This window comes from Coptis chinensis, chromosome 6 (genome assembly GCF_015680905.1).
Source record: "Coptis chinensis isolate HL-2020 chromosome 6, ASM1568090v1, whole genome shotgun sequence".
NCBI classification, from domain to species: domain Eukaryota; kingdom Viridiplantae; phylum Streptophyta; class Magnoliopsida; order Ranunculales; family Ranunculaceae; genus Coptis; species Coptis chinensis.
In genome coordinates, this window is record NC_141461.1 from 23,317,083 (window position 1) to 23,336,047 (window position 18,965).

General features: G+C 34.2%; 2 protein-coding genes across 5 annotated transcripts; one reads left to right on the forward strand and one right to left on the reverse strand.

Moving 5' to 3' along the window:
• Positions 1-664: 664 nt before the first annotated feature.
• Positions 665-10,751, forward strand: LOC147492177 (uncharacterized). 4 transcript variants are annotated; one of them, XR_015199897.1, is made up of 7 exons: positions 711-1,622; positions 6,896-6,966; positions 8,821-8,938; positions 9,399-9,478; positions 9,572-9,686; positions 9,778-9,927; positions 10,523-10,751. XR_015199897.1 is itself a non-coding variant. In XM_086568903.1 (5 exons), exons 2-5 carry the CDS (start codon positions 8,897-8,899, stop codon positions 10,546-10,548), a joined length of 333 nt encoding a protein of 110 aa, XP_086425029.1. In that variant the 5' UTR covers positions 665-1,622; positions 8,821-8,896; the 3' UTR covers positions 10,549-10,751. The 4 variants fall into 4 exon arrangements, 2 of the variants coding, with proteins under 2 accessions (XP_086425029.1, XP_086425030.1); XM_086568903.1 differs by lacking the exons at positions 6,896-6,966; positions 9,399-9,478 and having other exon boundaries at positions 665-1,622; XR_015199898.1 differs by lacking the exons at positions 711-1,622; positions 6,896-6,966 and having other exon boundaries at positions 8,811-8,938.
• Positions 10,752-12,373: 1,622 nt separating this feature from the next.
• On the reverse strand, positions 12,374-16,384 carry LOC147492178 (subtilisin-like protease SBT3). Its single transcript, XM_086568713.1, has 2 exons — positions 15,895-16,384; positions 12,374-14,298 (listed from the first exon to the last, which is right to left on the reverse strand). Exons 1-2 carry the CDS (start codon positions 16,253-16,255, stop codon positions 12,467-12,469), a joined length of 2,193 nt encoding a protein of 730 aa, XP_086424839.1. The 5' UTR covers positions 16,256-16,384; the 3' UTR covers positions 12,374-12,466.
• Positions 16,385-18,965: the final 2,581 nt, after the last annotated feature.

The following is an 18,965-nucleotide window of genomic DNA, read 5'->3' on the forward strand; positions in this document are numbered from 1 at the left end:
GGAACTACCTTGCCTTCTTAGTATGATTTAACTCGAAAAATATGAGTTTTAATTTATTAAATTGAGAAATAATAATTTTAATTAAGTGTTGGCAATTGAATAAATTAATTACGTTTATTCTTTTGAGTTGTGTATACTACCGTATATACGTTTTTGGGTTCTACACATTTATGGACACACTTTCAAGGTATGTGATTTGCATATTAGTATGCATATCTATATGATATTGTATATGTGTATTCCTTTTAAGGTGTGTATACTTGCGTATACACGTATGTCTCATTTTATATTTGTTTACTATGACCATTGGGTGCAAGTTGTAAATGATGTGTTTAATTTAATCTCTCTGCTGACATTATTACTTAAAGTTTAGCTGTTAGGATATAATCTGTTAACTTTATACTCTATAAAGATTTATTGTTTGACGTAGTGTTTGTTTGGTTAATCTACATTCTTTTCTAGAATCTCGGGACGAGATTCCTTTAAGGTATGTATATTATAACAACCCTATTTTTTTAATTAAATAAATAAATATTTATAGCATTTATTTTATTTTGTTTATTAATATTATTTAGACATGGACCTATTATCTACAAAATGGGTCCGTGAGATTTAATAATAATAATAAGATAAATGAAGAAGGAGAAAAACGTGGGAGAAAAATACGGGGGTTTGGTTACAACCGAAAACGCTCCCTTTTTAGTTCTGGAGGGGGTTATATGAGGGGGATGGAAACCAATTCTAAAAGTATGGCCGCCCAAATCCCACGGCCACCGCTGACAATAGATGCACTGTAGGTTTGGCAGTCTCACGCAATCTTTGGCATTTTGGATTGTATATTGTGATACTGAAAAACCTATCACTTGGATTCATGTCTTCTTTCCATGAACAAAGCAAACCATTGCAGCTGTCTCTTATGAGTTTGTAAACCTTAGAGATCTTCCTTGGAATATTTTTTTTCATCTTCCTTAGATATAACTGAAACCAACATAGATCCCCGTCCTGTTTTACTAATAGGATGCGACGTGGTTCGTATATTGCTCTGCTCAACTGCAAGTCGATGAAATGAGGCTCCTTGAGTGTCCTTCGTCAAGTGGTACCAGTTTTTATAGACAATTCGACCTACCAAGATATCCTCTGGAGAAAGTCTAGACCTTGTTATGGTATGCTTCGGTCAAAACACGTTCTGCTTTGGTCTTCAATATGATTACAAAGGCTGGAATACAAGAGGAGAAAATATCATGGACTGGGCGTTGAGCCGTTGAATGGTTGAAGTTGACACGATAAATGCTCTCTTTGATCTCCTCATAAGTTCTCTCTCAATAAAATAAAACGTTTAAGTTAGAAACCCATGTCCTCATAAGCCCATTTTGTAGGATCAGACTTGCAGCGTACCTAATATCATTACCACCTCCTTGTGGGGTTTAGGGAATGGATAAGGTACACCGCGTTTGGGCAAGATAACAATTGCACCATGAACTGTTGCTCTTAGCCAGAGGATGTGAGAATGCCACCAAAGCGTCCTTCTTTGGCTCGTAATTGTGAAGTTGTAGATGAAGTTTTGCCCTGGCTTTATTGGGCACTGTGTGATATAGGCTGGCCCATCTGCCCTTCCTGTTCAGGTAAGTCTTTTTTTCACTTTAGTTTTCAATCTATACTGACTGAACGATTTAATAATGTGACTTTTGTTTCAAATATCCTGCAATGATCGAGACAAGAGCTACTCGTTGGTTTCGAAATATTACCAGTGAATGCTAACGTTATACTTGACATGGTTCACCACCTTGACTAGCACTGTGTTCAAGTTCAGTTTTCATATAGTTAGAGTGAGAGTTAGTATTTTTGTAAAACATGAAAGAGTAAGTTCTGAGAGTCATCTTTTCAACGCAAAAATCCTTGTAGTGATTGGACACTTGTGGAAAGAGTTGTGGTCTCCAAAAAATAATGCGTCAGAAATTCTAGTTTGTTGAAAATTAAGATTTTTACCGTTTTCAACCTACGTTTTCTTTTAGATGGGTTGAGTTTGGGACTTCGGGTTCTACATGAAAAAATAAGTCTACATACCCTAGTTTATAAATAATTAAGTTACATGTCATTTGGATGAATGTAGGGAAAACTATAGCATTGACAAGTTGGCTAGAAAACCTACCGTGTTATCTTTTATGTGCACGAATCTGCTTTGGAAAATATGTCTAGTAATAAACTAAGAGTCTCTTAAACTTTTCTTGGGTGTTTATATAGTGTTTTTAGCCTACTTTTAGATTGTGGTTTTATTTGGAATCGACAGGGGTCATAAGATCGTTTTTGGATAATTGAAGTAGAGAAATATCCATTTTTGAGCTTTTTGGACTGAAAGGTTCATAAGGTATCTCTGGGGATGAAACTTTATGTATATGATTGTGGGAGTATTTGAAACTTATTGTATGTGATTATATATAGTATAATTTGTTGTTTTCTTTAAAGGCACATACAAGTATATTGATAAATTGGTTAAGAGCTACGTAAGGCTTGATTCTAATATTGAAAGATTAGATACGTAGACAGCCTTTTGTAAAGGTGCAGCCACCATATTATATATTATATATTAGTTTCTATGATAACTATATGTGTACAGTGTTAGTATTAAATTGTGTACGTGATAGTGGTTGTTTAAAAATGTATTCATTGAATGTGTCATGAATGACCCAAGATATTCATTGAATGTGCCATGAATGACCTATTAGTGTTATGATAAGTGGTATTCCCAGAATATGAGGGACAAACCATGTTTTATCAATTAGACTTCAATGTCTTAGATAAGGTTTGATTATGAACGAAAATTGGACTAGCTTAGATAAATCCTGTTATTGTGATGTATAACTCTGTTTTGCAGGAGGGTAGAATTTATTAATCTTATATGCAGGGGACGTAAATATCCTACCCTAAAACGACGTGATGGCTTAAAAGTAAGGTGTATCAAACTCATATTTAATTAAATCATATGTGAATTTAAATAAGTGGAATGTAAGTAGTATTTATATTGTAAGTTAATTTGGAAAATAGGAATGATGAGTACGGTTATATGAGTTTCTTGGAAATGTATTTTGGGATTTAAACCTTACTTGGGAAGAAACTACATGCCGTTTTGAGAAAGCGGAACTAATTTGTCTTCCAAGTTGAATTGATTGTAATAGTTTGTATTCGTGAATGAAGAGTTGTTCTTTTGGTTTTAATTTGATCTCATTTTTTATATCGTGTTTAGTAATGGGGTATTAGGGTTTCATTTCATTTTGGGTTTTCAGAAGATAGAATAGGGTGAGGATAATTCCCTATTTTATTTTTTTGAAATTTGGATCAAATTAAAACGGAAAGAACAACGCTTCATTTACAAATAAATTTTTTACTAACCAACTCTATTACATCTGTTTCAATTCAAAACCGTACACTTTCGAAAAACTTAAACCAGAAGACTCCAAGAGCAAATCCAAGTCATGTGTCTTCATCCACTGCACTCCCCCATCTATGTTCCCAAGAACACACCCACGTTACAAAACAAAGCAAACATGGGTCAGCAAATTGAATTTGCTGGTATGAGTAGACTAACAACAAAATATATATAATAATCTTTCAAATGAATAAATATAACATTACCAACAATTTCAACTTGGAAGACAATATAGTTCCGTTTTCCAAAAATGGCGTGTAGTTTCTTCCCAAGTAAGATTTCACCCCCAACATACAAATTCCAAGAATCTCATATAACAGTACTCGTCATTCCCACTTTCCAAAATAACTCACAATACAATGCCACTTACATTCCATTTATTAAATGCACATATGATAACCTAATTAAATATGAGTTTGGTATACCTTACCTTTAAGCCAACACGTCGTCTTAGGGTAGGATATTTACGTCCCTGTAGAAAAGATTAATAAATCCTACCCTCCTGCAAAACAGAGTTAGACATCACAATAAAATGATTTATCTCAGCCAGTCAAATTTCCATTCATAACCAAACCTCATTTAAGACATTTAAGTCTAATTGATATAACCTAGTTCGTCCCGCATATTCGGGGAATACCACTTATCATAATACCTATATCAAGGGTAGTAATTCATATGACATCATTACTTCATAAAGTTTCTGAATGCATAACCATAGATCTCAGACTATCACAAGTCATTAATAGTTTCGTAATAACCTATCAAGTTATAATCAATTCACAGTCACATAGAACTCACAATCATTTACTAATATTATTCACCGTCACACTTCATATCCATAACATCACACAATTCATATACTTTTACTTTAGTATCATTCGTCTACTTATGAGAACGAGGAAAAGTCACAACCAAAGAGTACATTCATCCCTTATGAGTAACAACTCATACAAACCATGTATATATTTCTCATAAGAAATCATATACATCATATGCAATAACTCCATCACACGAAAAATCAATATTTTTACTTTGCTTATTAATTATCTTGTTGACTCATTTATTCAAAGACACAGCCCAACCTTTAGTTCCTACTAGAAGAAAACTTAGGTCGAAAATGGTAAAAATCCTAATATTCAACAAAATAGATTTCTGACGGACTATCTTCCGAATGACACAACTCTTTCCAAAGGTATCCAAACACATCGAGGCTTTTTTTGTTGCAAAGCTGACACACAGAACTTACTTTCTTATGTTTTACAAAAATACCCAATCTCATTCTAAATATGCCAAAACTAGGCTCGAACACAGTGTAAAGAAACTGATTTCTGACGCACTATTTTCTGCCAGTCAAACTTCCAGACACCATAATAAATTCCATGGGCCTCGGAATGCAATGAGGCCAATTGGAATAGAAAGAAGACTTCCAAATATTATTTTCTTATGTTTTATAAAAATTCTAACTCTCACCCTAACTATTTTAAAACTGGACTTGAACACAGTACGCAGAAACTGATTTCTGACGCACTGTTTTCTGTCTACCAAACCTCCAAACCTTATATCTATCACCACAGACCTCGGAATGCGACGAGGCCAATTGAGTTGGAAAGCAGACACATAAAACTTATTTTTTCATGTTTTGGCGAGAGTTTGAATCTGACCCTAACTATGTGAAAACTTGATTCCAAAACAGGCACAGACCGGATTTCTGAAATCAGAAAATTTTGACGTGCCAACTTCCGAACACCATAACCATATCCACAAACCTCGGAATGCAACGAGGTCGATTGGGTTGGAAATCAGACTTCCAGACCTTACTTTTTCATGTTTTACAAAAAACTCTAACTCTCCCCCTAGCTTTATGCAATTTGTGATCAAAACCTATGCAGAAAACTATTTTAGGACGAATAGAATTTCTGAACAAAAATACTAACTCTCACTCTAGAATTTCTAGCGCCGACCAGCCCGACATAACAAAGCAGTAAATACACATACACAAGTATATTTAGAAAGGTCTTAGCCTAAGTCAAACATGCTAATAGTCCTAGACTTATCCTAATAGACCGAATCATAATTTTAGGAAAAAGTCAAATTTTGGGTCAACTGGTCAAAGTCAACCCTAGTCAAAAGTCAACAGTTAACTCTGGTCAACAGTCAACATTGGTCAACCTGACCTAAACTCTTCTAACCCAAAAGCCCAAAGCCTAAGGCCCATAGTCTAAACTTAAGTCAAAAATAAAATCTAAAGTTTAACACACAAGCCCAACCCACAATTTGGCCCAAGCCCAAATTCAAATTTTATTGTTCATCTCCTTCCTCACAAAACCCCCACCAGCGCCTCCACCACCTATGCGGCCACCACCGACCATCTATAACTAAAAAGAACCCAGTGGTTTTCATCCCCACGAAAAACCCCTACCTACCTATACCATCAATTCAGGATTCCATCATACTGTAAAAATCCAAATCCGACGCCATTAACAACCTTTGGAGCTTCGACAGCTCCTCTACAACTCCCAAACACCACCGAAACCACCAACCTATCAATCACCATTTCCAATTCAAACAACAACCCATATCAACCCGACATACATCAACACTTCAACCCAAAACCCAATAAAAATCGGCTTACCCAAACTCAACAATTCCAACAGTAACAAGCTTATATCAAACGTATATAAATAATTAAATTTGATTCAAAATCATCTTTTTATTACATAGGTTTGTTTACACAGTACCCAGACTAAGTCGATCACAATACTGCAGACTAAGTCGAACAGTATGTAGAATAAACAATATGTAGAATAACACTGAAGCATAATTGAACAGAAAGTAATTAGCATATTAGCAGATATCAGACATTAAAGTTTTTAAACAGACTTAGAAATATTGGTTTAGTGAAAGATAAAATATCTACTCACTGTTTATAAACCGAACAGCGAGAAAAACCCGAAAGACTGAAGTCGACTGCTGCGCGAAAGGACGATCTTCATCGTTCAAAACCCTTTCTTCTTTCAGTAAAACTCCCCCTTTTTTTTTTTCTAAAACTCTCATTTGGGTTTTTTTTCTTTTTCTTTTTTCTTTTAAAACTCTACGTGAGAATACTCTATTTCTAGTTTTTAAAACCTCCCCCGAAAAATAAGGGTTGAAACTTATCTACTTATTTACAGGCTTTTATCCGTAACTGCTGGATATCCTATCTCTGTTTTATCTATTTCCATTATATTATATTTATTATTATTATTATTCTTAGGAAAAAAACTAAAAGAATAAAAACACAGGGTGTTATAGAAAGACAATCCTACTTATCTAGAGGCATTGATAGGAAGGGGAATTGAACTGCTTATGCATTCCAACGAGAACTTAATTCTGTTACTACGGACTTTACGGAGGTCTGTAATCTCTTCATTCACTGTATGTAAAAGTGGCTTCTCTTTATTAATGGATGTGTCTTAATCACTTATTTATTAGGCTATAAAATTGAATCCATCAGCTGGAGAGGCATGGAAACGGCTCGGGCAGCTTTTGGAGAATCAGTGGAAGCAAGACTCTTCCATACTACTCTTTGAATTTGTGGTTTAATTAACTACACTGCAATTTTCATATGGTATATAACTATGTAAAGCTATTTCCATTATATATAACCACAATAATGACACATTTTTTGAAGTTGCTCGTAGATTCTAATACTTGCCAATCTGGCAACAAATCTCATGTTTGACCATTTGCTCTGCTACACCAACTAGGCTCCTTATTTTGTTCATATAGATATGTGGCATCTTTGTTTTTGCTTTTCTAAATCAATTTTTTAATCATAATCATCATCGATCCTAGACAAAGTGGGATCTATTCATAAAAGTTTATCAAATTCAGTTGCAAGAATACATTTTATGGCCTTCATCAATAAGAATTGAAGTTAACTGGAGTCTCTTTGATCCTTGTAAACTCACGATTTTGTCTCAGTAGTGGAGGCAAAGGGATGATAGTGATAGTGAAGGGGCGCTAGCTTGTTGAACATAGTTTCTGCTCACTATTCACTATATAGATTTCCATTCTTCAGCCACATTCAAGGTTCTCTATTATATAACTTCCTTTATAATTTGCATCTGTAGGAGTGGTAACTTCGTTACCGAGTTTTCTTGTTGACCGATGGTACTCGCCTTATCTAAACCTTCACTTTGATGAGATAGAGGAAGTGTAAAATCATTAACAATTGTTGTTGTCTCCGACTAGTTGGTTGGGAATACATTTTCCATTCTATCCTTTAAGATTTATTCTATCTGGATTCTGGAAGTTATATTATTATAATTTAGAATAACATCAACACCCGAAAGAGCAGCCAAATCCACTATATATTGAAAGACCAGACCCAGTGGCCATGTACACAAAAATGAAAAAAGGTGAAAAAATATTACAAAACCAAAAGGAAGAAAGAGTAGCCAAAGACCACTCTTGATTATGTTTGGAACTTATGGCCTTATGGGGGTTTGTCATTATTGGTATCTAAATCTATACTGTTGTTCTTTCTTTGTTTGTTGCCTTTGTGTGGGTTCCTTTATGGTGAAAAATGTTACAATAAGTTTAACTTAAGGGTCACACCCTTGTTCCTGTTTTCCCTCCACACACACACATATGTATAACATTTCTTATAGATAACATTACCATGGGGCTCACTGATTAGAATCAGTGAAGACCATAGAAATAACGAAAAAAGGCTATTGAGAGGTTTATGTGTGTTTAAAACCCAGTTTTATGTGTATCAACATGTTGTACTTCACCCTTTCAGTTCTATCTATTTTAGATGACATTCTCTTTCTTTTCAAGCTATTGAAGATTTGACCAAGGCGTTAGAGTTTGAGCTAACTTACCAAATGTTTTAAATGAAAGGGGTAATTTGGTCACTCTTCTTATAGTAGTAATATTTGGTATTTACTGTTTTTCCATTTTTTTGGATTGACCTTCCTCTTTCTCGTGCATGGGCATGTACACACAAATGCCATGCACGCACATTTGCGTGTTATATTATCAGGTGAAATTGAAAGTTTTTTTTTAAAGAGTTGCTAGAGTACTTGCAAAGCTTAGTGTTCCCCTATTAGCAGTTTTAACATATGAGAGTAGACTAAGAATTTAGTGCATGGGAAGTTGGTATAATAGCTACATTAAGTATTGTGTTATCATCTTTTTGTAACCTTCATTCTCGATTTTATGTCTATTTGGTTCAATGTGTGTTGCATATATTGTTATTATGTTTGAATTCTTGTTGAACATTTAGTTTTCAAACATTCAATGCTCTGCTTTGTTTTATGGATTGTGTAGTTTCCTGTAAATTGTTAGAACGTAACATTAGATACTCTGGTGTATCTATTTTTTTTATACTTAGTGGTTCATTAATGCAGGTTGCAAGCTTTCAACTTTAAGTTTTTTTATGTGAACCTATTATACCTTTGTAATCTGGAAGTGATTGAGTGGGCCATGGATCATTACCAAATGCTTTTCGCCACGTGTAAACAAAAGGTAAAATCTTAGACTAGAGAATGTGTAAGCTCTTGTTCATAATAATGATATATGAGATGCTATGCTAAGATGTGGCATAGATGTTTTCCTAATATGATTGATAAATGCTATCCTAGCTAGTCGTGTGTGCTGCTATTGTGAAGCATTATTGGATACTATGCGAGTTTGCAGTAGGTCATGCATACTGAAATGAAATTCGATATGGTTTGTTTGATGGTTTATCATTTCTACAATAGTTGAAATACAAACTAGCTTGTGTCTGATATCCGTTATCTTACCATCTCCTATCTGGATAGATATATATCTTTGAATGTTCTTAACCGGCATAAAGTTTAGCTTCTTGGTGTTTCTTGCATGTGAATTGCTTCATAAGAATGATAAACTAACTCCTTTTATTGTTCTCTAGATTGTACTATTTATTGAATTGTATTGTAATTTTATTGCCGTTATTTTTAATAAGGAAAATATGAAGAGATCAGTCCCCCTCATGTTGAAGATTTTGTCAATATAACAAATAACAATACTTACATTAAGCAAAAGGTAAATCCTTTTTCCCTTGTGCGTCTCAACCTCGCTTGTTATTTTTGTTTCAATGTCATATAAATTTGCAAATGCTTTATGTTTTGTTCACAGGTAGTAAAGATGAAAACAAACATACTTAAGTTCCTAAACTTTGAGATGGGAAATCCCTCGATAAAGACTTTCTTGCGGAGGTTTACAAGAATTGCACAAGGGGATTGTGAAATAAGTCAGTCACACTTTTGAATATGTACTTGTTATGCTCCCTTGTAGTCCTTGTGGATGCTTGAATTAATAAGTGAGTTATGTGGTTTTTGCAGTCCCCCAGTCCACAATTAGAGTTCCTAGGTTGTTACCTTGCAGAGCTAAGTTTATTGGACTATGGTTGCCTAAGGTTCCTACCCTCACTAGTTGCTTGTTCAATGATTTTTCTTACCAACTTCACACTTCAACCGAAGATACACCCCTGGGTAAGTAGTTAATTTCACTTTGATACTTTAAATAGTGTTTATATTTAAAAAGAGTAATAAGTTAATTTCCTCCTTAAGTTAATTGTCATAAGAGTTTGTTTCTCACTAGTTTAAAGTGTTGGGTATGTATATGGATTGTTCAAGGCAGTTAAGCAAACGAATTGAACATTAATTGGTATGTTTAGTGGTGTGGTATCGCCATATTGTAGTAAAACTCTTTTCCAGAAAGATTTAGATATTCACTTTAGGAAGGTAGAACTCTTACCACTTGCATACAATTGAAGATGAGGTGCTGATCTTTATGGGTTGGTATGTAATTAATGCTAGGAGTGAATATTCACTTTTTAAGACTAATTATTGCCCTAGCATAGCTTGATTGCCCTAATATTTTTGTACTCGAACAAATTTCATACTCGTATATTTAGATTTCACCGAGTTGTTTCTAGTTTAAACCCTTTTTACCTATTACACATATTTTTATAGTTTTTTGATGTATTGTTTTTATGAATCTAACTTAAACAAATTTCACTTACTACTATGTATCGAACCTCTCTATTTTCTTGATTTCTTTTTGGTGTCATTGGTCTGGTTGCAGGTGTCGATGACTTTTATGATTGCTAGAGGCCGCGGAAGGACTGTGAAAGATCAAAGGGTTTCATTTTAGAGTTATTAGGACTAATTCTATTCATGTATTTTGTTTATAAAAGACTTAATGAGTTTATTGATTGTTATTATATTTTTGGTTATTATCTTATTGTTGAATAAAATGTAATCAAAGTTAAAATTTGTGACTTATGAATGAATTATAGAGTATTTTAGTTTAAGTGCTTTCTTTCTCGCTATTGTACCCAAGTATATGTTTAAGTTTTTAGTGGGATGGACAGATTGTGTATAATATGTGGGATGTATGCTAGAAGCAGGTGGCCCAGGAACAATTGGGACCAGAATATTTAATTATTTTTTTTTCATATGCTTCCAAATTTAGCAACGGTTACGTATCCGTTACTAATTGAAGCATAAGTAACGGTTATATATCCATTAGAAATGGAAAATTGTTAACACTTTATTTGTTGGAAATGAATTAAGAACAAAATCAATAACTGTTACTAATAAATTTATTAATGGTTGGGTATGTGTTACTGAAATTAATTTTAGCAACACTTGATAACCGTTAGTAAATTTTCTAACATTTTATAATTGTTACTAATATCCGTTACTAATATTTGTCACGCTCTTGTGTCAATGCAAGATAACCGATACTCGTTACTAATATTTTTTGTAACGGATGTATATCCGTTACAAATAAACTATTATGATGTAGTGCTCCTAAGAGTGAGCCCATGTCTCATTTTTTTTCTTTTCTTTTCTTTTTTTTTTTAAACCAAAGCCTTCAGTACGGAGGGGGATTTGGCAGACCCCTACCTAGCCTATTTATTAATCATAAGAAATATGTGGGGTGGGGTGGGAACATAACAAACCTTACGCCATTACAAATAGCAAACATGTCCGTAAACGCTATAAAATAATAAAGACCAACACTGCACAAGCAACTTATACTCTAAGATTACCCATACCTTACTTGTCAAGCATATAACAACTTAACCTCTAGCATATATGGGAAGATCTTGCGCATTAGAAAAAATCTCATAACAATCCGTACTAGTTGCAAGCCTAGCTAGTGTGCCCATGTCTCATTAGAATACCGACTCTCATCGGTAACGGATTCCCAATGCAAATGTGCACTAGAATTGGAAATCTCACCGAGTATAGTTACGATGAGATCGAGTTCTCTGAGTCTCCAAACACTACCTTTAAAAATAATAAATTAATTTTATTAATTTTAAGATTGTTCTCAAATATTACCCTTGAACATTTTGCATATTGCTATTGATGCAGCGTGTGGTGGAGAAACATTGATATTAAATCAAATCAGTTGAATGAAATAATTACGTTACCTGGAACTCGATGATCTTCCTTCGAATCAATTGAAATTCATAAGAATTTACTTGATAGACGAGAGGCATCCAAGACTTGTTGATCCTACTAATAGAATACCAAGATATGGGGAGATAATAACAAGAGAAAACACTTCTCTAAACAATTTTCATTAATCAATAAGCTCATTTTCATGTTACAATTAAGACCCATATTTATAAGCTTTCAATCACTTCAAGTTGGAAATATAAACATCCAGAAAAATCCTAAATTGATACTACTGCCTAAAGGACCTAAAACTGCTTGAAACACTTCAAATACCAATCTAGAAATATCTAAAATCACCCTAGAATCCTAAATAACGAAAACACATAATATAAGTAATTTCTAAAGTTAAAAAAATTGCATATGGGATAAATTTTTGAATTCCATAAATTTGATTGATCTTGACTTGCATCAGGTATCTTTTTCATTGTGGGAAGAATGGCTTAATTTTGAAGAAGTAATACTCTTAAATTTTCAAACAGCATATATTATTGTTCCATTGACAACAAGGGGAAACAACGAGGGGTAGAATAACCTCATTATGGTTTATATATATAGCTTAGGGAGCAAAGGCAGAAACAATGGGACTTCGTACCACATGCTTCCCATTGACCTCATTCCAACTAAGATATCCATATTTCTCTAGTAAACCACTCTTTGAACCATAGCCCCCAACGTCGACCTCAACTTTTATTGTGAATTCAGCCTTACTATATTTACTTCCAAATGTAAGTGTAGTAGGCTCAACAACAATCTTCATACCTGATGGAGCCCAAATCGTTGCACTGTAAATGGATTCGGAATCAACAACACTAGTCAACACCCTTTTAAAGGTATAACTTGTTGTGTTTTTGCCTTTATGGACGACAATAAATGAAGGATAATTTAGGTCCATATTTGCTTGATCACATGCATAGTTTGATCTTCTAGTGATAACTTTTATCTGTTGGCCTGTGTAATTTAGAGCACATAAGAAATTGATGTAGTCTTCAACTTGTATATCATAGACAAGACCAGGGTCCAATGCCTTGTTAGGATTAACATGCCCTGCTCCAAAATCAAGTGGTGTTCCCGATGTCCTGCTACTCGCATCAATGATTTGTCCATTTGTGTTATCAATCACATCCGCAGTAGTCATCATGGCAGACCTAATTACAGCTGAACTCCAATCACGGTGTGCTGACTTCAACAAAGCTGCTACGCCAACAAGGTGGGGCGATGACATGGATGTTCCAGATAATAATGCATAATCGGTAAATAAGTAGTCGTCCCCAATGGGCGTCTCTGCCTTGTTGGGAGGCCATGCAGCCAATATATTAACTCCAGGAGCAAGTATATCTGGCTTTAAGACCCATGGAGCTCTTAGGTTAGGCCCTCTAGAAGAAAAGAATGCAACTTGAGGAGCTGGTTTAGTACCCAATTCTGTTATTAAGAACTTGATATCTACTGTGGCGTTCACAGTTTGTTTTATGTAATCTTCAACAAATTCTCCATCCATACGACTGATGGCCACAAATGGCATATTGAAATAAAAAGGAAATAAGAAATCGACAGAATCAGTTGCAAATATAGCTCCTTTAGCACCAGCCCTTGCAACTTCAACCATTTGGTCAGTAACTTCTGAATAATTGTTGAATGAACAAAACACAAACTTTCCTGAAACTTCTAATGGATCGAGCGATTTGCCTTCACAATACTGTTTGCTTGTGTTGCCATGCCCATAATAGAGAAAAACACGTAAAACTGCCAAGTCCTCAGGAAAAATGGATTTCCCTTTAATCGTTGCAACACCATCACCTAGCGTCACATAAGCCAAAAATTCTCTATCAACTGTTCCTGCACCTACAGTTGTTATCCATGGTGCACCGTTTTTTATTGTGTAAGCTTGAGGTCCACTGTTTCCAGCTGAACATGCTACAAAGATCCCTTTCTCCATAGCTGCAAAAGCTCCTAGTGCAATTGGATTATCATAAAATGGTGTTTCGGGGAATCCCAACGATAAAGACATGAGATCAACGCCATCTTCTATTGCTTGATCCATGCCAGCTAATGTATCACTTGCCGCTGATTCAAGAGTCTCATTTATGAATAGTACTTTGTACATTGCCAATCGTGCGAGAGGTGCAATTCCTATCGCTGTACCTCTTGCATATCCAAAATAATCAACATCTTCCACTTTACTTCCAACTGCTGTTGATGAAGTATGAGTACCATGCCCAAAAAAGTCTCTTGGAGAGTCATAGTCATCGGGTCCCGATATGGTTCTATTGAGTAGCTTTATCGCTTTACTAAAAGAACGAGCTCCAATAAGTTTTCGATTGCAATTCGAAGAGTTGAACTGGGTACCACTCTCACAAGCGCCACGCCATTTGAGAGGTACAGGGGGCATACCTAAGGTAACATTAAAAAGAATAATAAAATTATGTCATTTAGTATAAGTTCAACTAAATTTTACGAACTCAAAAAGTCGTGGGTCAATGCAAAAAACACAATATTAAGATAGGGAATGGTTATCTAAACTCTACTTTATGGTGACTCCAAAGTTATTCCACTCCTAAAAGTGTAAGTACAAGATGAATTGAAGGATAATATTTTGTGGAGATATATATGACATGATAAAGAACACCCCCACCAAAAATCGGCTCAATTGAATATGTTTTATCTTGTCAAAAGTTGTTATAAAATTAAAAAAATCTAGACCGTTAGATAATTTCATAACATTCTAAACGATTTTTTATTTTTATTGTGTAGATCTTTCTCTCTCTCTCCATTTTTTTTTAACCTTAAGTCTAAAAACCCCATTTCTCTCTTAGACATCCCAGCAACCAAAATAGCAATTTGATTAAAATAAATAAAATGGGAGAACCCCAATAATAATCAAGAGTCTCTTTGACTATTTTCATTTGCTCTACTTGTGTCTTCATTAAAAATCCCTTTCATTAAATTTCACAGTAGCTATTGATTGGCTATTATCGATAAAAATAAACTATTGATTGTGATCAAATTAAAATAGAATGAGAGATTTTTTTAAGGAAAACTAGTAGATGAGGAGAGAGAGAGATTTTCAGTTATTTAAGTTTCTACTTTTCTCAATTTTATTTTGAGTGTGTTTTTCTTAATTTCTCTTGGAATTTAATGTTGCATCAGGATGTGTGAAGAGTAGGCATCTAACGGTTTACACCGGCTGTCCTTATAAGGATATCTTTGGGTAGTTGTATGTACTCTATCTCATACTCCCATAATTAATTATTAGTTGATAGAGGTGGAGAATTTCTCATTTCGCTATTAGTTGATAAATAGTTCGAGTGACACTTTAACCAACATCCGAACAAATAAAATTAGTTGATAAATAGTTCGAGTGACACTTTAACCAACATCCGAACAAATAAAATTTCCGACGGATAACTTTAAGTAACGTCCCTTTCTAGTTCGAAAGTCATAATTTGAAAATTTTTAACTCGGATGTCTCAGTTTAAATTAAAGAGACGTCACTTTAAGTGACGTCCAAGTTTAAAATCTAATTTTTTTTATATTTTTCCATTGGAAAGTATAGAGTGTGGATATTTATAGGTTATACAATAGTATGCAATTAGAATTGTAAAATTCTAATGGCACCTACTAATAAATATATAGTCAGAAAGTATTATCCACCATTTGTTTGATAATATATGGGGTCGGAGTTGTTAAGTCGTTTGCAGTACCGTAAGTAAAATATTTATGAATTACAATGCTTTGTCAGAAATCCGATTTCTTCTTACAAAGATTGAAGACGGGGCGCCCTGCATGCACCACTTACTATATATATTTTTTTATTTAATTAGTAGGAGCTCTTGGAATTACATTCCAATGATCTGTTATGTGTTTCTTTTCTTCCCTTCTTTTTTTTTTCTTGCTACTTCCTTATTTTAATCGAAATTGCCCTTTAACCAATAATAATAATAATAATAATAATAATAATAATAATAATAATGAACTAAATAATATTACCATGATCATTGAAGCTCTCACTCTCTGGATAAATTCCAGTGTCCAGAATACCAACAATCATATCACCACCAAAATTTCCTGCAGGCCACAATCCAACGTTTTTGTTTAACCCAAGAAACTTTGGGGTGTGGGTGGTGTGAGCCTCACCAATTCGCTCTTCGTATGTGACAACGTGCCCTGGCAATTTTTCCAACTGTTTAAGTTGTGATTTGGATAAAACGGCACTAAATCCATCCATCACATGTTTGTAAGTGTATAGGTGGATCGGGGCAATTCCATCTCTGGTTGACAGGGATGATAGTGTGGACGTGTACCAATGATGGGGGGTTGAGAAGGGAGCTGGAATCACGGATTTGTCCATGTGAATTATGTACGTTCCACGTTGCTCAGATGAGGTGGCAATGTGAGAGAAAAGGAAAATAGAAAAGAAAAATGCAAAAAGTGTTTATGTTTTCCATGGTTAAGGGCAAGAAACAGAGGCGCGCTGTAATGCTTGGAGTTCTAGGACTTCAGTAGTTATATATAGAAGTGGTCATATAGGTGAATAATACAGGTTTCTGACTTTCTGTAATCTTATGCTATGGACTATTTTTGGTTTATATTCTTGGTGAATTAGGCTACGGACTATTACGTGTTCATGAAACGGTAGTTCCAATGGAATGTAGCCGAAACTCAAGCAACCTGACTTTCAATAAATATGGAAAACAGGCCCGTCATAGTTATATATTAGTTACAAATAAACAGGCTATAATAGATCATTGTCTGACCTTTACTATTGGTCATTTAGTGTATGGCCATATAGAATCTTAAAATATGGGTTCCCTAACATGCATTTTGGTTTAGATGGTTTTGGTTAGTCTCACTCAAGTCATGAGTGTAAAAATGGGATAATTCAATCTCGTATTCTCATTCTAAATTGGGAGAAAGGATATACCCTGATCAGAAAATATTTATATTAGTGTTTATTAGCTCATTGTTTATCAAAAAAATACTACAACACTAACTAATACCATTGTCAAAAAAAAAAAAAAATGTCCATAATGATATATAACTATCCACATCAAATTTTTTGTGAAATTTTTCCAACAACAATTACCAATTACTGTTTCATTACTATTTTTTATCATAGTTACTTTGTCCATCTCTATTAATCAGTAGTTTATAATTAACCTAGCTTCTTAAATTCATCCGGGTTTTTTTTTTTTTACACATAATACCTCTAAATGAATAATTAAATCAAAACACTCAACTATTATTAAGAAGACCTATTTGGTCTTTTTATACCTTTGTAAATTGTTGGTACCTGTTATTAAATTAAAGTATTGCTTTAACACCTTAGTAATAGGAGTATTTGGTCATTTCATGTGGTGATAAATTAAAAAACCAAATCCACACCTCATTTTGAATTGTATGCCACCATATAAATGCAACTAAATGCCTATTTAATTAGATTGTTAAAAAAAATGAAAATACTAAAGAGAGAGTTCGAAGGAGTTTGATTATTCTCCAAACTTGAACTAAAGATTGGTTAAAATCTCAGAAGTCCATCGAAAGTTCGTCCTGTCGATCATTCTTCATGTTTGTTGATTTATTCTTTCAATTTTTTGATTTTTTTTAAAAGTATAATTTATGAGAATCCCTCTTGAGGTTATGCATGTGCGGAAAACTTTTGGAGTTAGTAGGTATTAACTTGACAGATCATTATTTGTTTTCGTTATGGATAGTGACAGACTGATTTATCATTTGTTTAGGAGGATGCGTGGTGGTTTCCAGCGTGGTCGTGGATGTGGGAAGAATGAACCTATCGAAAAATCTGCAGATGAGCCGAACCAGGAATTGGATAACTATCACGCTTAAGCCATGAATACTTCCTATTGTGTTGGTATGCATATGGAGAATGATCAAGCTAATCAAAAGTGGCATTGGAGCAGTGAGGTAAATAGAATCTTCGACAATTTTTCTTGGGTAGTAAACTTTGTTCCAAATTAGCTACTTGATGCAGATGGTTTATCTATTTTCTGAAGTTTAGATTGACAATGTTATCTATGTGGTATCGTATCATCATTGATTTTGTTAGGAATATACAACTTAATTGTACTTACTCTTTACCAATTACCAAACTATACAAACCTTTTATTGTATGTGTCTTGTACTTCTTAGTTAAATCCGAGCCTAGTGTAGATACACTATGTCCTTAAGACAGATTTTCCTCCTCACGGTGTTTGAAGGTTGATAGGAAATTGTCTCCCAAGATAGAACGGATTTTCTTCTATAGAAAGCTAGCACTTCAATTCTATAGAATCACCGAACACAACATAGTATTTGACTAAGAACAAAGGGAGAATAGAAAGATCAGAAGTCTGTGTGATCTGGTGTATCTTTCTCTCCAAATTCATCCACTATTTATAGGTGAGTGGTGCATCTTCAAAATAACACAGTGACTCTTGGGAAAAAGTAAGCAACTCTTTGAAAAGTCACATGTTTCGAAATGACACACCATTTCGGCATAAAGCATTGTTTCGAATGAGTGCCTATTTCGAAAGGTCATACCTTTTCGGCATGATGCATTGTTTCAAACCAATACATATTTCGAAAGGTCGTACCCTTTCGGCATAATGCATTGTTTCGAACTAGTGCACCCTTTCGAAAAGGTTTTTCTCACTTTACGTAATGTTTAAAGAGAAACCCATTTCATCTCAATGTGGGATAACTTGGGACACAAATTACTCATTCATATCTCAATGGATTTGTGCAAATCCATTTTTCTAATAGATTTAAAATCAGTTAACTTTCATCTATTTTTCTTTGCTGTCATCTGTGGATGCAATATACTGCAATTTGCAGTCACCGTTTGTGAAGCTATAAGGGATAATAGAAACAAATAAAATCATATCTCCCGATTCAACTACTGGTGCCCGATTGTGTTGAGATTCATTTGTGCAGTGTTTAGTCATATAGACAAATATGTTAGTCAGAGATTCAGTCGTGATAGTAAAGGTAATAGCATTGAACATAACGATGTGGTTTAAGTGGAAGTATTGCTTGGATTTGTGTGCATTATTCTATATTTG